Below are 22,769 nucleotides of genomic sequence, written 5' to 3' on the forward strand. Positions count from 1 at the left end.
ACACATGCTGACGCGTGCACACAGCTCACACACAGGGACTCGTACACTTGCTGACGTGTGCACACCGCTCACACACAGGGACTCGTACATATGCTGACGCGTGCACACAGCTCACACAGGCACTCGTACACATGCTGATGCGTGCACACAGCTCACACTCAGGCACTCGTACACATGCTGACGTGCACACAGCTCACAGTTCACAGACATACAGGCACTCCTACACATGCTGATGTCCATGGATCACACACAGGCACTCGTACACATGCACATAGCTCACACATATGCACACATGCTCACACATGCATATGCTCATACACACACATGCACATGTGCAGTCTCATAGCTCACACGAACATTCAAGCACCAGCACACATGCTGACACCAACACTCACACACATGCCCATACATGCTCACATCATATGTACACATCCTTACACACACACACACACACCAGCATTTAAACACGCACAAGTGTTCACACACATACATGTTCATAACGCCCATGTCCTCACACAGTCACAGACACATCCTTACACATGGGCACACATGCACCCACGATCACATGTGCATAGACGCTGGGCCACATGCCGGCACAAGGGCACACGTCTACCTGGTGCTGAAGACACAAAACAGCGATCACAGCACAAAGGAAAGAACAAAGGAACACGGCGGAAGGTGTCGCCGGCTGTAGAAGGAATGCAGTGTCCATGACGGGCTGCATGTGGCTCCCACGTGACTGGTGTCAACCCAACCCAGCTCCTAGGTTGTTTCCTGACACAGCCGACACCCTTGAGCTGGCATGTCCTCAGGGACAGATGAGCAGCCAGTGTGTTCCTGGGCATCCAGCTCCTCCAGAAAACCCAGCACACAAACCCCAGGACACAGAGGCCGCACTCTGGAACACTTCCAGTGTGCTGTGAGCAGAGGCTGCCGGGCCCGTGGGCCGATGTCAGGGGCCAGGGGCCACCCCCACACAGACACGCCCTCTGATGGCCCAGCCAGAGGGAGACTTCCTCCCACCACACGCTCAGACCCACCCACTTGGCCTAAGTCTGAGTAACAAGGGCTTTAACTCAGGGGACTGCCTCAGTGAGGCATCACCACAGCTGTTTCACCCAATTTGCAGCAAAGAGTCCCAGGAACAGCCCAGGAGCACCCAGTGTGAGGGGCATCATCACAGCAAGTGGAGGGTGGGCCCAGGCATCTCCACAGCAGGGCCTTGCCCCACAGGAGTCAAAGGAAAGGGATCTGCCCAGCTTGGGGTGCTGGGCTCATTCCGACTCCCTGGGACAAAGAGGTGATGCTGTCCCATGCCTTGAGGGCTCCTGTGGAGCCAGCTGTTCCACCGCAGCTGGGGAGCGAGAACCGGGACTGAGCCTGGAACGAGCACAGCAGGTCCAAGGCCCTGGGGCCTCACACTTACTTGGCAACAGACTGTATGACCTTGGACGAGGTGTCCCTGAGGTTGGTGAAGAGCCGCTCCGTCCCACCCCGCAGAATGTCCAGGAAGCCGCCATAGGGCTGGTCGTACTCCGCCAGGGCCAGGCCTGCAGGGAGACAGTCTCAGCAGGCCACAGGTGCTCTGTCCCACCTCCCCAGGTGCACGATGCCAGGTGGCACGGCCAAGCCCCCCACCCACACACACCCAGCGGCAAGCCAGGCTGCAGCACTGGCAGGTCTGACCCTGTCCTCAGCCTTTCCAGAGACCCACGAAGTGGCCAATCTGGGTGTGGAGGTCTATGGGGCTGCCTCAGCACAGCCTGGGCTGGAACTCTGTCTGCCAGGACAGGCCAGTCTCATGGCCACAGCTTCAGGCCACCACCACCACAGACAGGAACACAGGGTGGCAGCCCCTGACCTGGAGGGTCCTGGGAGTGAGGTCTTCACAGGTGGCTTTGGCAGCATGAGTTAGTGTTTAAAAAAAAAAAAAAAAAAAAAAGGGAAACCCTGTCTCTACCAAATATACAAAAATAGCTGGGCGTGCTGGCGCATACCTGTAATCTTAGCTACTTGGGAGGCTGAGACAGCAGAATTGCTTGAACCATGGAGTTGGAGGTTGCAGTGAGCTGAGATCGCACCACTGCACTCCAGCCTGGGTGAGAGACCAAGACTCCATCTTAAAAAACAACAACAAAAAACAAAGAAAAAACAGGCCAGGCGCGGTGGCTCACACTTGCAATCCCAGCACTTTGGGAGGCTGAGGCGGGCAGGTCACGAGGTCAAGAGATCAAGACCATCTTGGCCAACATGGTGAAACCGTTTCTCTACCAAAAATACAAAAATTAGCCGGGCATGGCAGTGCATGCCTGTAAGCCCAGCTACTTGGGAGGCTGAGGCAGGAGAATCATTTGAACCCAGGAGGCGGAGGCTGCAGTGAGCCGAGACTGCGCCATTACACTCCAGCCTGGTGATAGAGTGAGACTCCGCCTCAAAAAGAAACAAACAAACAAAAACCCCCACCTGACCCACGTCCCTCTCGCAGACAGGAGACAGAGGCCCAGGCAGCACAGAGCAGACGGAGGCCCCGCAGAAGCCGGCACTCAAGGACTCACCCTCCCTCGGGCCAGCAGAGACCCAGCCGGCCACGGCACCTGCGCCTGCAGGACCCACACTGTGTGGCCCGGGTGCCCCGAACATGGGGCCGAGCTCCTCCCTGGGAGGCAGAGCTGAAGGACCCAGGTGAGCCCTCCCACACCCCAGCGGAGATAGGGGGTGAGGTCGGGAGGGGGCAGGGCCATGCAGAGCTACACACTCAGCCGCTGCCTGTCAGGACCGTGTCCTCAATGGCTTCCCCAGAACCTTCCGGAGCGCTCCCAGGCCCACCACAGGTGCCCACTCCTCACGCAGCGGAAGGGACCACCTCCCACCAGTACCAGTAGCAGAACTGTCTCCCCCACCACCCTCGGCTGTGCAGTGCCCGTTCCTGCACCCAGGCCTCAGGGTCACTGCTGCAGTAAAGGGTTCATCTTGCCCACCGCAGGCTGGCCCTTCGTCCCCACCTCCTGGGAAGAAACCTGGGATGCCCCCTCACTCCCCAAAAGGGGTGTGTTTCCCTGGGGCCTTGGGCTGTGCCAGACACAACGGTGTGATAAACGCTGCTGTCTCGGCCATGGTGCAGGCTGCCTTCCTGGCAGGCACCGCTGTACAGAACCCCTCAGTGAGGCCTCTTCCCTCGGCTGGCTTGAGTCTGACTCCTGTCCCCCTTCCAACCTGCACCGAGACACCAGCTTTGCTGAGTTCTATGAGCCCCAGTGAACTGTGGAACCCGAAGGTGGGCTCAGGGACCCCAACCGTACAGTTGTCTCCAGTGGGAGAGGAGGCCCTGGGAGAGAAGGCCCTCAGCCTCTGCCCCGATGTCCTGCAGGTGCCCGGGTAGCAGCAGAAGCAAGGGACAGGTGGCGGGCGCAGGACAGGGCACTCACCTCCACCGTAGCCACTGCCTGTGGGGCCCAAGGGAGGGGGTGGCCCCCGGGACAGCGCAGCGCTCCCGTAGCCTCCATTCTGCTCCAGGAGCTGTAACAATGAAAACGCAGAGGTCAGGGCTCTAAACTGACATCTCACGCCTGCCCACGTGGTGGAGAGGCACAGCATGGTCACCCTTAGAGCCCATCTTCTGCCCCACCTACAACACAGTGCAAGGGAGGCACTACCCACAGGCCAAAGCCTCGGCTGGAACTCCACAAACAAAACCACACGCGCACCCGGGGAGTGGACACTCAGGCGTTTGGAGGAAGTGGGGTCTGCCTCACTCGGGGCCGCCGCGACCGCCCAGAACTCCAGCCCAGCTTTCGAGATTCTTGGGTTGCACATTCTGTTCCTCTTCCATTTCTGTCTCTTCCCAGTCTGCACAACCATCTTTTTTTCTTTTTTTTTTTTTTTTTTATTGGAGACGGAGTCTCGCTCTGTCACCCAGGCTGGAGTGAAGTGGCACAATCTCAGCTCACTGCAGCCTCTGTCTCCCATCCCACACCATCTTAGGCAGACACATGGCCTGTCTGTCCTGGGATGTTCCATCACTTCAGGTCCTGGGTTCTGAAGGCGATCCCGTGGGGCTCACTGCCTTATGGGGACAGTATTTTTATTTCACTGTGAGCTCAGCCCCACCATGGACTGTTTTCTGGGGGCCTGAGCAGGGGCCTTATGTTCGTCTCTGTGGGGTCCCAGCTTAGAAGCACTGAGGGCCCCATCGCTAGTGGCCTGCCTGCCTATCAGCCCAGCAGCACCTCCTCCTGCCCCATGGAGATCTCCTCCAGCCTGCCAGATGAAACATGAGGCCCGCACCTCCTCGCGAGCCCACTGTCGTCCATGACCTCCGGGAGTTGAGAGGCATTTTCCGTAGAGCCACCGAGGCAGGAGGACGCCAAGCCCAGGCTGCCCTGCTAAAGAGCGAGGCTGCCCAGGAGCGCTTTCCTTCCACTGCTCTCTGACTGGCCCCAGGGAAGCTGCTGAGAGGTCACCAGCGACACCAACTCTCCCACCTCAGACTGCCCCACACCTCAAAACGCTCCCTATATCCAGCATCAGGGGTCCCTCCCTCCGCTGGTGCACTAGCCACGATGGCTGCCAGAAAGAGGCAACACAGCCCCTCCCCACCTGTGCCTGGCACCTTGGGACTCCGCTGCTCCCAGGTTTCCACCCCCATGCAGCCCACCAGGAACTGCAAACCCTCCACTCAGCCCCGACGATCCTTCCTCCACAGGAACTGCAAACCCTCCCCTCAGCCCAGACCATCCACCCCACACAGGAACTGCAAACCCTCCACTCAGCCCAGACCATCCTTCCTCCACAGGAAATGCAAACCGTCCACTCAGCCCAGGCCGTCCTTCCTCCACAGGAACTGCAAACCCTCCGCTCAGCCCAGACCGTCCTTCCTCCACGGGAACTGCAAACCCTCCGCTCAGCCCAGACCGTCCTTCCTCCACGGGAACTGCAAACCCACCACTCAGCCCAGACCGTCCTTCCTCCATGGGAAATGCAAACCGTCCACTCAGCCCAGACCATGCTTTTCCCATAGGCTCCCAACCTCAGACAGGGACTCAGGCAGTAGCTCTGACCTTCCCTTCCTGTGCTCCACACCCACTGCCTGGGTCAGGTCCACTGCAATGGCTGAAAAGGGGACAAAACGCAGGAGCCAAGAGTCCTGGATCCTTGGACACAGACCCCTCTGAGGGCTGCAGGGGGGCCCTGCGTGTCCTGACCTAGTCCCTGAGCTGGGATGTCCGGGGGCCTGTCTGCTCTGCCTTGAGGGTCTGGTGATGGAGACTGTACCCGGTCCATGGCTAGGTCAGAAAAGACCCTGAGAGCATCTTCTGGCTAATATGTGCTGCTGCCTCCCAGGCCACACACTTCTACAAAGCACGCAGCCCTGCTGGCCTGTCTCCCCGCCCCCAGGCCCTGATGCTGCCGGCAGCCATGGGTGCCTGGGAAGTGACCCTGGCCAGGCACAGCCTGGAGATGGCTGCAACCACGAGGCACGGAGCTGAAAGTCAGCTGAGCTGGCCTGGAGACAGGGCCCCAGAAACACAGACGCAGGAGCAACTCACGCCACCCAGAAAAGTGCCTGTAGAACTCAAGGCCAGAGGAGTGCGTGCAGTGTGAAGACCTTGGCGATGGCCCCAGCGTGCCCCTGGGTCTTGGCCCTGGGCTTCGGTGGTGCCCCTGCTCCTGCAGGAGCCCAGGGCCCTCAAGAGCTGTGGCTCCACATGAAGTGGGCAGGGACCCCCAGGGTGCAGGGTCCAGATGAAGCGGGAGAGATGTGGAGCTCACGAGTACCTTACTCACCTCTGTGATGGGAGACTTGGGGTTCACATTGCGGGCGGCTGCGATCTCCTGCAGCTGATGCACCACCTCAGCGATGGACAGCCGCTCCTCTGGGTTCACTTGCAGCATGGCGCCTGTGGCAGAAGCACAGCGTGTGCTCGGCCCCACAGTTCCCCAGGGCCAGCACCCCCTGCACTGGCAGAGGTCACAGACCACCAGAGGCCACTCCCTCTACACACATCAGTGACTTCAGAGGCAAGAAGGGAGCAGCAAAGGGAAGAACAAAAACCAAACTAAATGATCAAAACTCAGAGCACCGCACATTCACCAGCAGGGTGGTTGGCAGGGGAGCTCTGTGGAAGCCACCCCCAGGGACAAGTCAAAACCATGGTGACGGGCCGGGTGAGCAGCGCCGCAGGCTGGGCGGGGCCTCCAGAGCGAGGCCTCCAGAGCGAGGCGAGGTCTGTGCTACAGGGTCTTGCCCTACGGACGAATCCCAGCGGGACTTACGGATGAGGCTGTGGAAGACTGTGTACTGCGTGTCGTGCGGGGGGATTGAGTACTTCCCGTTGACTATTCGAAGTTTCGCTCCATCCTCAAAAGGGTGCTGCCGGAAGCACAGCAGGTACAAGATGCAGCCCAGGGCCTGCGGGGAGACCAGGGCTGATGCTAAAGCTGGTGGGGAGGGCACCGGTTAATGCTGAGGCTCACAGGGAGCGCAGGGCTGACGCCGAGGCTCCAGGGGAGGGCAGGGGAGATGCTGAGGCTGGTGGGGAGGGCAGGGCTGACCCTGGGCCTGCGGGGATGAGGGCACGAGATGGGCACTGGAGACGAGAGACTAGCCGAGGGGCGGCCCCTCCCTTGGGGATCCCAGGGGTACAGTCGGTGGTGACACAAGCATTGCCTGGCTGTGTGGAGCTGGCAGCAGTGCTTCCCACGGCCCAGGGAAGCCCAGACGTTCCACCTTTATTCGCCACAAAGAACTGTCTAGGCAACCGCGCTAAACAGACTCCAGGCTCTTCAGATGGAAGGTTCCTTTAACAATTCCACGGTTCCCAAACTCGTGCACTGAGGATCATGGGCTGGTGGGACCAGCACAGACCCCACGGTGTGCTGTGTGAGGGGCAGTCGCCCATCCTGTCCTCGACAACAGCTGAGGCCCACATTTCCGACTTGACCCCATGCTCAGGGTATAGGGCACAGGGCAGACGCTGCAGGAAGCCGCTTCCTCCGTCCACTCAGGGTTTTCACAGAATTGGCCTTGAACGGTCAGTGATTTCTCATCAATCACCCAATTTTTATGTGAGCCCAGAGGAGGGATGGGTGATCACTTCAGTGTCACCAGGACCCCAGGCCGAGCAAGAGCAGGCCAGGAGTGTCCTCATGTGGAACAGGCAGAAGGCCAGTCACAGGGTTGGGCCAAGAACACAAACAATGACCTTCCACAGCCCCGACCTTCCACACCTCAAAGGACAGAGGGCCTCACCCTGCAGCCCCACGCACTGTGATTCTTAGGCAAACACACTACGGAGGGCCGAGCACCCCACCTGGTGGTTGAATGACGGGGTGAGGGGAAGTCAAAGAACTAGAGGGCAGGGCACCCACCACGTGTGGCCACCCTCAGTCGATGGGGACATGGCCTTGGAGAGGTGCAGGGAAAAGGGAGGACACAGGAGACCACCCTGCCCATCAGGCCCAGCCCTCACTCTGGCCCAGCTCTGAACAGGGGAGCTGAGCCTGCCAAGGCTGGGGTGAGGCGGGGACGGGGCTGAGGGAAGCCTCAGGCAGACCCAGACACACAGGCTCTAAGCCAACCCAGCTGCACAGGACACTGCAACCACTACTCAGTTCATCCCGTTAGAAGCAGTTGCGGTGGGGCAGGGCGTGATGGCTCAAGCCTGTAATCCCAGCACTTTGGGAGACTAAGGCCATGGACTGCTCGAGCTCAGGGGTTCGAGACCAGCCTGGGCAACATGGTAAGACCACATCTTCTAACAAAAATACAAAAACATCGCTGGGCATGGTGGTATGCACCTGTGGTCCCATCTACTTGGGAGGCTGAGGTGGGAGGATCCCTTGAGCCCAGGAGGTGGAGGTTGCACCAGTGCACTGGGCGACAGAGAAGACCCTGTCTCCAACAAAAACAAAAATGACAAAGAAGTCGTAGTCACAGTGATTCTTAAGGAAAGGAAAAATAAAGAAAGGGGAGGGGAGAGGGCACCAAGGAGGCAGGCTGGTTCTGCGTGGCAGGTGCCCTCACTGCCTCAGGCCGAGCTGGGACATGCAGAGCCAGGAACGGCCGCCGAGAGGCGCCAGACCTCACCCAGATATCCTGCTTCTCGCCGATCGGGAAGTTCGAATACAGGTCTATGATTTCTGGCGTTCTATACATGGGCGTTGTATTCCTCGTGATCTGAAAAAACACAACATTTTTAAGGGAAAGTCACACCCCACAAACAACGTGTTTTATGTTGCATCACTTGGTGCGGCTTTCCAAACGCACAGCAGAGCAGGGAGCAGCCTGCACCACACACTGTGGCCCGCGATGACCTCAGCCTGCCCAGTCCTGCCTCCACCGTTCACCTTCGGACTCAGCTGGTCCAAAGGTGAGGAGGAGGACCGAGTCATTCGCCTCCTTCAATCTCCCCTGGCCTCCCGTGCTTCATGGCACAAGGCACCCACGTCTTCGCCTGCCATGTACCAATTCTGCTTGCTGAGGAGAAGGGTGTGTGCCCCCTCACCTGGCACAGGGGCCCCACTCCAGAGTGGCTGTGCCCAGAGCCCCAGGGCACAAGACGGGCACCAGGGGAGGAGGCTGCCCACCAGCTTCACCTGACTGGCTCAAGGTTAACAGGTGAGAGCCTCAGCAACACGTACGGGCACTTTGGAGAGGCAGGGGCTGGGGCCGAAGAGCTGTGAGGAAGAGTGAATCTCTGTGCACGGCAGACAGACAAACCCCCACCCTCAACTGCAGATTCACAGGAGAGCAGCGGCAGAGGGGCTCTGTGGTTACAGCAGGACAGCGCATGGCTTGGGGCAGGCCACAATTTCTAAAGAGAACAGAAAATGAGAGCCGACAGAAAGCAGAATAAACCACTCTCCACTCTAAGACCTGCTTTTCAGGAATGATCTCCCTGAGGCCGGAACCGTCAGCTACAAATGCAAGACCCGAGAGCAAGAAGGCCCTGGTGCAGACGCACACATAACTCGTCCAGCTCCAAGGCAGGGTGAGAGCGGGTCACGTGCGGGCAGTAGACGTACATGTATTACTCGCCTCTGGAGAAAGGAGCTTGGGAGGAGAGCCAAGCGAGGGGCTCAGAGGAAGGAGGGGCTGTGAGAGAACACGGATGGGGCCACCCTGTGTTCTCAGCTCCACTCTTCTCTATTTTTTAGAGTAGTTGAGAGTAACAAGTCTGTTCATATAAATAGGCAGATAAGCCCAAATGCATTCCAAGTGAGTAACAGAACCACGACAGAGGAGGAAATGAACCCCAGGACTTCTGCGGGCAACCCTCAACAGCCTGTCCTCGGCCTCGGGAGCAGGTCAGGGGAGAAGGCTCCAGGTGAGCCCTGGGCCTTGCAGGATCCGTCTCCTCGGTGAAGGGCAGGTGGCCCTGAGTCTGTGGGCTGTGCAGACGCTAGCCAGGCCCTCACTGAGGACGGACCGTGGCCCCACAGTCGTGCTAGAACTGCAGGTGCCAGTGAGGCCCATGGCTCTGCCATGAGGACGGTGTGTGCTGTGTGGGCATGAGCACATGTGTACTGTGCACAGCATGTGGGTTCAGAGGGCCTGGGGGACTCCTGGCCTCCGTCCTCAGACACTCCCTGCCCCCATCATTCCCCGTTATTTTCTGTTCCGTATGGTTTGTACAAGTTATGTGCATTTCTTATGCAGTGCAAGCTACCTGTAGACAGATGCAAAGGTTGCAAATGAGTAGCCTGGGGAGATTGCAGAAAGGATGCCCCGACCCCAGCAGCACCTGGGTCCCACAGCCTGTACTGCTGTAGTGCCTGCCTCTGCCCATCCCGGAAGCCCCTTCCCAGCGGCGAGTGCCAAAGGCGGCTCTGCTGGGTGCCCGCCTCCTTTCAGTCTGAGTCTGTCCCTCTGCCCAACCCGGAAACCCCTTCCCAGCGGCGAGCGCCAAAGGCAGCTCTGCTGGGTGCCTGCCTCCTTTCAGTCTGAGTCTCTCCCTCTGCCCATCCCAGAAACCCCTTCCCAGCACCAACGGCGGCTCTGCCGGGTGCCTGCCTCCTCTTGGTCTGAGTCAGTCCCTTAGGGGGGCGAGGATCCATCCAGGCTGCCACAGGATGTGTCTGCTCACTCCCAGAGAACACGCCACCCAGACTCTCATGCAGACACATTTCTAAGTGATTTTACAAAAAATTTAGCCATTTTGTGTTTTAAAAGATAACAGTTTTGAAGATGGATGGTGAACAACCCTGCAGATGTGTTTCTGCCACCGAGCCACCCCCTTACGATGGCCACACTGATAAAGCACTGTAATGTACATCTTACCACCATCAAAAAATCCAAGAAAAAATAGCCCTGCAACATTCAGAGGTGGGTTTGGGAGGATGACAGAGGTGAAATGCGGTGTTCCATGTTTCAGGACGTCGGCCTTGGGGGACGGATTTGAAATGCGGTGTTCCACATTTCAGAACGTCCGCCTTGGGGGACGGACGTGAAATGGGGTGTTCCACGTTTCAGGATGTCAGCCTGGGGGGACGGAGGTGAAATGCGGTGTTCCACGTTTCAGGATGTCGGCCTGGGGGGACGGAGGTGAAATGCGGTGTTCCACATTTCAGGAAGTCCGCCTTGGGGGACGGAGGTGAAATGTGGTGTTCCACATTTCAGGATGTGCAGCTGACTGGCCGAGATGTCTGCCTCGGGGGACAGAGGTGAAATGCGGTGTTCCACGTTTCGGGATGTCCGCCTCGGGGGACGGAGGTGAAATGCGGTGTTCCACGTTTCGGGATGTCCGCCTCGGGGGACGGAGGTGAAATGCGGTGATCCACGTTTCGGGATGTCCGCCTCGGGGGACGGAGGTGAAATGCGGTGTTCCACGTTTCGGGATGTCCGCCTTGGGGGACGGAGGTGAAATGCGGTGTTCCACATTTCAGGATGTGCAGCTAACCGGGACTCGGATGTAGGCCTGGGGGATGCTGCTGAGGTTCTGGCTCCAGGATGGCTGCAGGTCCCCACTCAAAACACCATGGCAGCAAATAGAATGCTCAGGGTGCAGACTCCAGGGAGGGCCGGCTTCCCCCAGCACGGGCCCCGCTCAGCTCACCCGGCAGGGAACAGAGCACCCAGGGCACAGAACTTGGGGAGGGCTGGCTTCCTCCAGCACAGGCCCTGCTCAGCTTACCTCTTCCTCCACCAGGGCTCGCCTCTGCGCACTCCAGCTGTAGTCAGGGTAGTGAGAGATGGTCGTGGCGCTGCCAAAGTCACACAGCTTAATGGTCCCTTGGTTACTAACCAACAAGTTCTCAACCTATAAAATTCCAGAAGACAACCCCGTGAACCTGATGTGGACAGAGACACTTCGGGGAAAATGAACGGGTGTTAGACACAGCCAGGGCCCTTCCCAGACAGCGGCACCTCCCACTCGTGGGCACAGCCAGCTCTGCACTGGCCAGCAAGGGGTGCAGGGGCCACTCTAGGCCTACGCAGAGGGGCTCTGGCAGGCAGAGGGGCCCAGCCCAAGAAGCAGGCCCCGAGGGGCTGAGGAATTTCACAAAGGTCAGTAAAGGGGTCTTCCTTAAACATGTCTTAAATCACTTATGATCAAATATGTGTAACTCAGAAAAACAAAAGCAGAAAATCAAAAAACCAACCATAAATCAAAAAAAGTAACTCAATTAATAATGTGGCACATAGGGCCGGGTGTGGTGCCTCACGCCTGTGATCCCAGCACTTTGGGAGGCCGAGGCGGGAGGATCACCTGAGGTCAGGAGTTCAAGACCAGCCTGGCTAACGTGCTGAAATCCAGTCTCTACAAAAGTAGAAAAATTCGCCAGGTGTGGTGGTGGGCACCTGTAGTCCAAGCTACTTGGGAGGCTGAGCCAGGAGAACCACATGAACCCAGCAGGTGGAGGCTACAGTGAACCAAGATCGTGCCACTGCACTCCAGCCTGGGCAACAGAGACTCCCTCTCAAAAAATAAAAAAATAAAAAATGTATATTCAGACACGAAGCGGCAGAAAGGGCCCCACAATGGTGAAGTCTCGTTACAGTTCATCATGTAGCTCCGGCAGGCCCAACAGGGAATCCAGTGAGCATGCCGAGAGGCCACGGATGTCAGTGGCTGCCCGCACCACAGGCTGGCACTCAGCCCATTTGCTAGCACTGGTGTCCACCAGAACAAAGAAGAAAACCTCACCCCCAGCTCACACAGTCAAGGAAGCCTCAGCCCCAACTTTAAGGCAAACCACAGCTCTCTTGGAAGACGGCCCACAGGAGCTCCTCCGGAGCTAGGGAAGGAGTGGCTTCTTCAACAAGATACAGATGTCACAGACATGGAGGAGGCAGGCAAGGGGGTACTCTCTGCAGAGAGAGAGCTGTGCCAGTACAGGGCTCCAGAAGGCAGCATGACCACCACAGATGGAAGGTGCTCAGCATGCATGCGGCCAGCACAAGCTCCCACGGGCAGCGAGGGGAGCGCAGACACTACCCCAGAGGATGCCCAGGTTCTGAAGAGTCAGTCTCATCGACAGGTGAAAAAGGCAAACTGAGGCCATGGGCACCCTGGACAGGCTGAGGGAGCAGCACCTGCCATGCCCTGGGCGGGCGAAGCATGGAACCGCAGTGTCCGAGAGTGCAGGGGACACCCAGGGTTGGCTGCAGACGCCCTCCAACCACAGCGCCCTGCAGGCCTCTGTCCTACAGAGGACACCTGCTCCATGGACCAGCGAGCTGGACGGGCTGTCCACAGGTGCAGACAGGAGGGCTCGTTGTAAACAAGAAAAGGAAACGGGTACACGTGCCACCCACGGCAGACCATAGAGAACCCAGTGAAGCCCATGCCCAGCACGGGCCCGTGAGGAAGTGCAGGACACACGTGGAACAGGGCCAAGAAAGAGAATCAGATGCAGAGCGGGGCCTGGCTCTACCCACAGGACATCCAGGGGAGAAAAGATGAGCGACCCTGGCTCGGATGCAGAGCACACAGAGGGAAGCAGCAGCAGCACGAAGTGACTGAGGCCAGGAGTGCCCTCACCCCCACACGCCTGCCCGTGCCCACTTATAGCCAGTAGAGATGAAGCATGGGGCAGGCACGTGGGGCATGCACTGCCTGCCCCTCCGCAGACAGCCACCCAGACTCCTGCAGCAGAGGACATGGGACGCACCCAGACTCCTGCAGTGGAGGACCCGGGACCCGCCCAGACTCTCGCAGTGGAGGACGAGGGACTCGCCCAGACTCCGGCAGCAGAGGACAAGGACCCGCCCGGACTCCGGCAGCGGAGGACTCGGGAGCCGCCCAGGCTCCCAGGGGAACTCTGCGGGGCTGCAGTGCGGCCCAGGCTCCGGCCACAGAGCCATGGAACAGCAGCAAAGACCACTGCTGTGAAGTGCAGGGCTGGCTCACAAACAGATTCTTCATGAATTTTAACCCTTCTGTTTCTGTTTTCCTTAAGACACACACTCGAGCACCGCTACACAATCCATCACACTTCAAAAACGTGAACCAGGAAGGTCTCGGTGCCACTGAGGGTCTCCTCAGGAAGAACCAGCCAAATGGCCAACGGCACCATCCACCGGCAGCACCTGCCCGGCCTGGAGCCCCGAAGCCCCTTCCCACCAGAACAGAGCCTCAGGCACATCAGTTTCTGCAAGCCAGGGGTCTTGCTTGCAACCTTGAAGAACCTCCCCTCAAAAGCAACCCTGTGTGCTGGGCACAAGGTATTTTTAGAAAAGGAAAATGCAAGGAAAGAAGAAACAGAAGGAAGAGAGGAAGGAAGGGAAGGAGCAGGAGCAAAAGGGCCTCGGGCATGGCTGAGGAAGGCTCCAGGGTGATGCCCACAGGCTTCTGCCCTGGGGCATCTGTCCAGCTGGCCACCTTACACCCTGGCTTTCTAGGCCCTCTGAGATCAGGGGACAAATGAAAAAGGCCACATGTATCCATAGTGAAAATCTACATGAAGACCCATTTGCTATAAAGTAGGAGCATACAGCAAAGCAGGGAAAAGGCTGATCTAACCAGAGACATGCAGAGTGAAACTCCCGCCAGAGACCACGCCCCGGTGGGCTGAGGAGGAACTAGCTGTGTAGGAAAAACAGCTCAGCCTGGCCACCCAAGGCTTGGGGCCCCCACCCAGGGCACATGAGGAGAGCCACGGCCTTGTGCCCCCCACCCAGGGCACACAAAGGGAGACAGAGCCTTGTGCCCCCTACCCAGAGAACATGAGGAGAGCCAGGGGGCTCTGGGGCCTCTTAGGCACCTACAAGCAGACGCTGGAGGGGAGGCAGGGCCTAGGCGGCTGCACAGACACACACGAGCCAATGCACTGGGTGCAGGTGGACAGAAGGACACAGCTCCCACCTCAAATCACATGAGGTCAATTCCTCTGGACACAAGCCAGGTGGATTTCAGCTCCTGGGAGGAGAGGCTGGGGTGGGTGCTGGGAGCAGGACCTGAAACACAGCTCCGTGCTCCGCAAGACACACCACAGGGCTTCGGCCTCACTGGCCCCCTTGTCCCCTTGGCCTGAGCAGTGTGGGAGAGCCAAGGCCAGCACTGGGTGTCCTCCATGAGCCGTGGCCAAAGGTGCCGCTCTAGATTAAGAGGTCTGAGAGGAGCTGCACTTTGGGAAAACCAGGGAAGGCTGAGAACAGGAGAGCAGGAGACGATGCTCGGTTCCCCACACCTCATCGTGGATCGCGGTGTCTAAATCACAGAAGGAACGTCCTGGCCGGTTGCGGTGGCTCACATCTGTAATCCCAGCACTGTGGGAGGCCGGGGCAGGTGGATCACAAGGTCAGCAGTTCGAGACCATCCTGGCCAACATGGTAAAACCCCGTCTCTACTAAAAATACAAAAATTAGCCAGGTGTGGTGCCAGGCACCTATAGTCCCAGCTACCCAGGAGGCTGAGGCAGGAGAATCGCTTGAACCTGGGAGGCAGAGGCTGTAGTGAACCAAGATTGAGTTACTGCGCTCCAGCCTGGGTGACAGAGCAAGACTCTGTCTCAAAAAAAAAAAAAAAAAAAGAGAAATGTCTTCACATCCCCAAAGACATGGCCAAAAGTATCTGGGAGCGAAGAGGCTTTAAAACTCTTCAGCAGGCCGGGCATGGTGGCCCACACCTGGAATCCCAGCACTTTTGGAGGCTGAGGCAGGTGGATCACTTGAGCCCAGGAGCTCAAGACCAACCCAGCAACATGGCGAAACCCCATCTCTACTGAAAATACAAAAACGAGGCAGGAGTGGTATGCGCCTGTGGTCCCAGCCACTCGGGAGGCTGTGGTGGGAGGATTGCCGGGCCCAGTCGGTGGAGGCAGCAGTGAGCCTTGTTAGTGCCATTGCACTCCAGCCTGGGCTGCAGAGCCAGGCTCTGACTCAAAAAGACCCCCAAAAACCTCTTCAGCAAAGCAACTGTTTCAGCCAGGAACACGGGGCCACCACGGTGAGGGCGGGGCCGCTGTGAGGAGAAGAGAACGGGGCGCCGTGAGGAGAATGGGGCCACCGTGAGGAACACAGGGCCACCATGGGCAGGCTGGGCACAGGCTTAGTCACAAAGTCCTGGGTTTTTTAAAAGACACCATGGTGGGAATGAAAACCGGGCCCCAAACCGGAAGACGCCTTCGGCACAAGTGACATCTAAGATGATGAGAATACATAAGCTGTCCCAAACACACAAACCAGTGGGAAAACATTTTTAAAAGGCAAGAAACAAAAGAAACTTTACTGAAGAGCAAGACCGCAGTGACTCGAACAAACATTGAACTTCGTTAATATCAGGAAAAGGCAAATCACAACCCATCAGCCAGTACTACCCACCAGGCCAGCCCAATCAACACAAGCAACTCCAAGCACAGACAGCCCATGGGATGGGAGTGTCCTCGGTGGGGCTGTGGGAAGCAGTCACGTCACACGGAAAACCGTAAGGTGCCAGTGGCTGTGTGGAGCGCAGGCCCAGCCCCAGCCCAGAGCAGCTGCGTGGTGGTGTGGTGGGCAGGGCGGCCGTTTACATGGCCAGTGGCTCACACCCACATCATGGCAACCCCAGGACGCCATGCCTCAGAGAAACCCGTGGTGACAGCAGAGATGGGCAGGGAGTCTGCCCGTGAACAGAATGGGAGGGGCAGTGGGGAACAGTCATGAAGTGCAGGGAGCTCCCCTCAAGCTGAACAGGTAAGGGTCCAACCCCCTCCCCAGTGCCTGAGACAGGGCCAGGCAGAGTAGCACTCAGCTTCCTCCGGGATCCAAGAGGAGCCGCTGCAGGGTCCAAGACTGCCCAGGGGCCAAGGAAGGGGGACAGAGTGAGCAGGAGTGGGGGGCAAGGGCTGACACCACTGGGGGGGGCCGAGGAAGGAACTTGGGTTGAGTAGGAGTGGGGGACCCAAACTGACACCACCAGCGAGGACCCTCGTCCGCAGCTCCCCACAGAGATGGGAGTGAGCAAGCGCCCAGCGTGGGGACCTAGAATTCCAGATGGAAGCTCCAGGCTGTGAGCACCCCCACCGGGAGTGAAGAGCCCTAGCACGGAGGTGGGTCCATCCCCACTGTGGGCAAAGGCCTGTAAGACAGGCGGTAATTCTCTTCAGGACGGAAGGGCAGTTTCTGGAAGATCCGCCTCCACTGTTGAGAAGCTCATGCACATCTCCTCAGGTGAGAAGACACAGCCTCACCTGCCACACACCCGCCTCCTCACTGCAGGACACCACGGGACCCACCAATGGAGGCTGAGCAGCTGGAGTGGGGAGTGGGGGCCACTACCTTGAGGTCCTGGTGGATGATGGGTGGGGAGTGGGGCCGTTACCCTGAGGTCCCACTGGATGATGGGTGGGGAGTGGGGCCCGCTACCCTGAGGTCCCGGTGGATGATGCGTGGGGAGTGGGGCCACTACCTTGAGGTCCCGGTGGATGATGGGCGGCTTTTGCCGGTGCATGTGCTGCACCGCCCGGCACGTCTGGTAGAAGATCTTCAGAACGGTGTCACACGACAGCGGACCTCGAGACTCTGTTTTCTTTAAAAATTCCACCAGCTGCCCTAGAAGAGAACGAGACTCACACTGAGGCAGAGAACAGGGTCTGGAGGCCAGAACCTACGGCCGCATCACGGGACTTCCCTAAACTACACCAAGAGGAAAACCCTCGATTTCCAGCCCAAGAAACAAAAGGGCCAGAGGCGGCTCCCCATGACCCTTCCTGCCTGGCAGTCGGGACGCTGGCAGGTGGGAAGTGGGCTTGGCCACACGTGAGACTTACTGAAGGCTGAGTCTGCGTCTGTGGCGGCGTGGCCACCTACGTCGGTGTCTGCACAGGAGCCAACCCTTTGTGACTTCACCTCATGCTTGGGCTGCTGCTGTCTGCACCCGTCAGACCGACTGCGGCTCCCACGTCACCGACGGGAGGGGAACGCGAGTGGCTGGGGAGAACCTCTAGGGTATGTGGACCCAGGAAGATTCTGCTCAGGCCACCCCCACATGGCGGCATGCACTTTCGTTTTCAACAAATCCCCGCGTTTGTTCTGGTGTTGCTACTTTCTTTCTTTGCTTTGCAGGGAGTGTTGTCCAATTCTTTGTTCAAAACGCCAAGAACCTGGACAAGATGCAGTTACCACCCTCTGCCATTACACCATCGCCGTGGAGCCACTAACAGCGCTCTGCCCTCCCTGGCCCAGGCTATGTTATGGACTCCGCCACACCGGGATGCTGCCGAGTCAAGCCCACCCTGGGCACTGGTCCCGTCTTTCCTTTAGCTGCTGCAGAAAGGGTTACAGGTGTGAGGATGCCCACCACAGCCCGTGTACGGGACCCCCACCCAGCAGCAGGGGTGGGCCTGGAGCAGCCCCACAGTCAAGTCACACAGAGCAGAGGCCGGCGTGCACAATGCGCCGTGAACATGGGAAACACACCGTCCCCAGTAGCCAGCCAGGTGTGTCAGTAACGTGACAACCACGTCAGCATCCCAGCAACAAACCAGGCGTGTCACTAACACGGATGCGAAAAGAAGTGACCACAAATACACAAGTGCTGAAACCTCTAAGTGAACACCCAGTGTCCTTAGATGACAGATGATCACTTCACATTCACAGTCTCAGCCTCTGCATGGCCCACACCCCAGGGACCCCGTCCTGCTGTGGCTGGCCCCTTCCAGCCCCCCTGCCCTGGCCTAACCAGGAAACCAGGGAGGGCCGGGTGGCACACAGGGCTGAGGACCTGCTGGGGCCCAGAGCATTCACACTACTAGTCACTCCAGCACCCCTACGCGGCCCCCGTCGACGTCCAGACCCAAGCCATCCTGCGGCTACCCTGGTCTTACGCTGGGTCCTGCTGATTTCAGCTGCCTACAGCCCAAGCGTGGGAGCATCCCTGGGGCTCTGACTCCTGGGCCCCATCTGTTCAGCCCCATGCTCTTGCCCAGCTGCTGTCACCCTCTGCTCAGCGCACTCCATGCCCCTGATGGCCACGACCCATGCAGCCCCAGAGCCCAGACCATCACCACCACCCACGGAACCCGCCCAGGGTCTCCCCCATGCTGCCTGAGCTTGCACCCCTAGCCACACCAGCCTCCCTCCCCCGCCACCTCAGGACCCCACACGCTGCTCTTGCAGTCAGAATGCCTCCCAGACCGCCCCTTCCGCTCACCTCCCAGGGACCCAACTCAACCCACAGCACCTAAACACGTACCCTCCCCCGGGACTCATTCTCTCCTGCGTTCTGGGAGCCACCCAACAACCTGGCGTAGGCTTGGATCAGCTGTGTGGCGAGTCACTGAGACTCTGGTGCCTGCACACAGCAGAGTGTGTACCTGGCTCAATTTGACCACTCAGCAGAGGCAGCCCTGCCATCTAAGGCCTGGTTTGAGAGCACAGACAATGTGAGCATGAGAACGTGAGGGCCCAGTGTGAGTGCGAGAACGTGAGGGCCCGGCGTGAGAGCAGAGACAGCGTGAGTGTGAGAACGTGAGGGCCCGGCGTGAGAACGTGAGGCCTGGCGTGAGAGCGCAGAGACGGCGCGAGCATGAGAATGTGAGGGCCCGCCGTGAGAACGTGAGGCCCGGCGTGAGAGCAGAGACGGCGCGAGCGTGAGAACGTGAGGGCCCAGTGTGAGAACGTGAAGGCCCGGCGTGAGAACGTGAGGGCCCGGCGTGAGAGCGCAGAGACGGCGTGAGAGCGCAGAGACGGCGTGAGAGCGCAGAGACGGTGTGAGCATGAGAACGTGAGGGCCCGGCACAAGTGTGAGAACGTGAAGGCCCGGCGTGAGAGCACAGAGACGGCGTGAGCGTGAGAACGTGAGGCCCGGCGTGAGAGCGCAGAGACGGCGTGAGCACGAGAACGTGAGGGCCCGGCATGTGTGAGAACGTGAAGGCCCAGCGTGAGAGCGCAGAGACGGCGCGAGCATGAGAACGTGAGGGCCCAGCGTGAGAGCAGAGACGGCGCGAGCGTGAGAACGTGAGGGCCCAGCGTGAGAGCAGAGACGGCGCAAGCGTGAGAACGTGAGGGCCCAGCGTGAGAGCAGAGACGGCGCGAGCGTGAGAACGTGAGGGCCTGGCGTGAGCGCGCAGAGACGGCGTGAGCGCGCAGAGACGGCGTGAGCGCAGGGACGGCGTGAGAGCGCAGAGACAGCGTGAGCGTGAGAACGTGAGGGCCCGGTGTGAGAGCAGAGAGACAATAGGAATGTGAGGACGCTCACCGCAGCTCGGGCTGGCCTTGCTGAAATTGACTCACAGATGGGACGTGCCCGGACGCCCCCAGCACAGCCCAGCACGGCCCCCACCTGCCCGCCGAGTCTCTAGGCACCCAGCTCTGCCGGCCCTGGCCCTCAACCCCAGGTAAGAGCCCCGCTAAGCCAACCACAGCTGCCTCAAAAGCTTTGTGCCCGATCCTCAGAGAAACGGGGTGCTCAGCAAGAGAGGAACAGACCCAGGAGAGGCTGAGGCCGGCCTGGGGATCAGCCTGCCCTCTATGTTGGCTCTGGCAACACAGATGGGATGAGTCTATGTCAGTGGTAACCGGCCCCTGTTCAGTTTCTCATTCTCAGTGAGAATAAACAGGATTTTTAAAAGTGAAAGACCTGTATGCGGCCAAGGGGGGAACGGCTATGTGGCTGTTTCCTCAGAGGGCACTGGAGGGGATGCTTCACGGGAGGGCCGGGCACATGTCGGGAGCCTACCTCGAGGCCTCTGCAAGTGAGGCCTGTACCTGCAGCTGCACAGGGTGCCCATGTCCCTCCCGCTTCTGAGAGATGCCGTGGCTCTCCCTGGCACAGCTGTGCCATCCACAGAGCCCTGCGGCTCAGCTCTCCAGCCGTACACCCAGCTCCAGGCGGGCAGTCCCAGGAGTGTGCCGGCAGACGCATGTGTTAGTTTGCCTCCTGTATTTATGACTTGAAGGGCTAGGCCTGACCCTCTCCCTCCCACGGCACCCCACGCAGGAGTGGCACTGAGCCGCTGGCTCCACCCCTCCCCACCACTCCCGACACCCACCACCCTAGGAATGTGCTGGACACGAGCAGCTTCCATTCTCATGCCCGTCCTGCTCAACCTTCCAAAGCCAGGGTGTCTAGAACCAAGATTACGCCTTGCAAAGGCTTTCTCATCTCCCAAGTGATGAGCAAGGGACATAAGCAGCAAACCGTCCATCACTGGACCCATGGGAAGCCCATCTGGCCTTTATCCAGGTTGTACCAAGTGCTGGGCAGAGGGTGGGCAAGGCTCACACAGCAGCAGCTGCAGCTCCAGGAAGCCTGCAGGCCAACACCCACAGCAGCCTTCGGGATGGAATGAAGCGAAGGCACTGTGTGGCACAACACCGGAGCAGGGCGCTCTTGCCAGTGATCCCAGCACTTCAGGAGGCCTCAGTGGGAGGATCGCTTGAGCCCAGGAGTACAAGACCAGCCTGGGCAACATAGCGAAACACTACCTCTACAAAAATACAAAACTTGGCCAGGCACAGTGGCCACCACCTGTCATCTCAGTGCTACAGGAGGTCAAGATGGGCAGATTGCTGGAGCTCACAAGTTTGAGACCAGCCTGGCAACACGGCAAGACTCTGTCTCTAAGAAAATTTCACTCTTTAAAATTAGCCAGACATGGTCATGCACGCCTGTAGTCTCATCAAGTCCAGAGGCTAAGGCGGGAGGAAAGCTAGAGTACTGAATTTTGAAGCTACAGTGAGCTATGAGCCACTGCAGTCCAGCCTGGGCAACAGAACAAGACCCTGTCTCCAAAAAATATGCTTGACAGGCCAGGCACGGTGGCTCACGGCTGTAATCCCAGCAGTTTGGGAGGTTAAGGTAGGTGATCACCTGAGGTTGGGAGTTCAAGACCAGCCTGACCAACATGGAGAATCCTCATCTCTACTAAAAATAAAAAAATTAGCTGGGTATGGTGGCAAATGCCTTTAATCCCAGCTACTCAGGAGGCTGAGGTAGGAGAATCACTTGAACCTGGGAGGCAGAGGCTGCCGTAAGCCGAAATTGAGCCACTGCACTCCAGCCTGGGTGATAAGAGCAAAACTCTGTCAAAAGCATATACACACACACACACACACACGTAAATATATGCGCCTGATACAGTAAATTTTTTAAAAAAGGAGAATTACATAAAGTAGAATGTCATTTCTATAAGTGCTCATACAACTCTGTGTTCCTGTTTTGAGAGGCAGTCTCACTGTCACTCAGGCGAGGGTGCAGTGGTGCAATCTTGGCTCACTGCAACCTCTGCCTCCCAGGTTCAAGCAACCACCCTGGCCTCCCAAAGTGCCAGGATTACAGGCATGAGCTGCTGCACCTGGCCTAACTCTGTGTTGCTTGTATTTTGTCAATGAGCACATGTTCTTTTATAATGAAAGCTGACGACAATGCGAGACACCATGAAGCGGGAGGCCCATGGTGCTGTTTTACGCAGCACACAGGATGAATTCACATCCCACCGGTGTCAACACCTCCCAGCTACAAGGGAAGCCCCAGAAGCACAGCCCAGGAGCTGGTGTCAGAGCCCAGAGACATCCAGAGAAAAATGTGCCGTGAACAACAGAGACTAACACACATCGCAGCTGACCACACACAGGAGCCCTGGCGAGGTCCTGGTGTGTGTGCAGGAAGGGGAAGGGCTGGGAGCCTTGGTGAGCCCTGGTGTCTGTGCAGGAAGGGGAAGGGCTGGGAGCCTTGGTGAGCCCTGGTGTGTATGAGGGAAGGGGAAAGGCTGGGAGCCTTGGTGAGCCCTGGTGTGTCTGTGCAGGAAGGGGAAGGGCTGTGAGCCTTGGTGAGCCCTGGTGTGTCTGTGCAGGAAGGGGAAGGGCTGGGAGCCTTGGTGAGGCCCTGGTGTGTGTGTGGGGAAAGGGAAAGGGCTGGGAGCCTTGGTGAGGCCTGGTGTGTCTGTGCAGGAAGGGGAAGGGCTGGGAGCCTTGGTGAGGCCCTGGTGTGTGTGTGCAGGAAGGGGAAGGGCTGGGAGCCTTGGTGAGGCCCTGGTGTGTGTGTGCGGGAAGGGGAAGGGCTGGGAGCCTTGGTGAGCCCTGGTGTGTATGAGGGAAGGGGAAGGGCTGGGAGCCTTGGTGAGGCCCTGGTGTGTATGAGGGAAGGGGAAGGGCTGGGAGCCTTGGTGAGCCCTGGTGTGTCTGTGCAGGAAGGGGAAGGGCTGTGAGCCCTGGTGTGTGCACAGGAAGGGGAAGGGCTGGGAGCCTTGGTGAGGCCCTGGTGTCTGTGTAGGAAGGGTAAGGGCTGGGAGCCTTGGTGAGGCCCTGGTGTCTGTGCAGGAAGGGCTGGGAGCCTCGGTGAGGCCCTGGTGTCTGTGCAGGAAGAGGAAGGGCTGGGAGCCTCGGTGAGGCCCTGGTGTCTGTG

At 58.7% G+C, this 22,769-nt stretch overlaps 1 protein-coding gene across 4 annotated transcripts in view; it reads right to left on the minus strand.

Annotated features, from left to right (window-relative positions):
• The window catches only part of GAK (cyclin G associated kinase), a 74,502-nt gene that overhangs the window by 37,312 nt on the left and 14,421 nt on the right, over positions 1-22,769 (minus strand). For 3 of the 4 annotated variants that reach the window (XM_032253873.1, XM_032253872.1, XM_032253874.1), the window contains 7 exons: positions 16,833-16,975; positions 11,133-11,258; positions 8,087-8,176; positions 6,274-6,409; positions 5,785-5,897; positions 3,426-3,516; positions 1,427-1,550 (listed from right to left, as the gene is read on the minus strand). In XM_032253873.1, coding sequence (XP_032109764.1) covers positions 1,427-1,550; positions 3,426-3,516; positions 5,785-5,897; positions 6,274-6,409; positions 8,087-8,176; positions 11,133-11,258; positions 16,833-16,975 — 823 coding nt within the window. The remainder of the gene's footprint in view (positions 1-1,426; positions 1,551-3,425; positions 3,517-5,784; positions 5,898-6,273; positions 6,410-8,086; positions 8,177-11,132; positions 11,259-16,832; positions 16,976-22,769) is intronic. The other variant, XM_032253875.1, reaches the window with a different exon arrangement.

This window comes from Sapajus apella, unplaced genomic scaffold, assembly GCF_009761245.1.
Source record: "Sapajus apella isolate SASKATOON/1434 unplaced genomic scaffold, GSC_monkey_1.0 scaffold85, whole genome shotgun sequence".
In the NCBI taxonomy this organism is placed as follows: domain Eukaryota; kingdom Metazoa; phylum Chordata; class Mammalia; order Primates; family Cebidae; genus Sapajus; species Sapajus apella.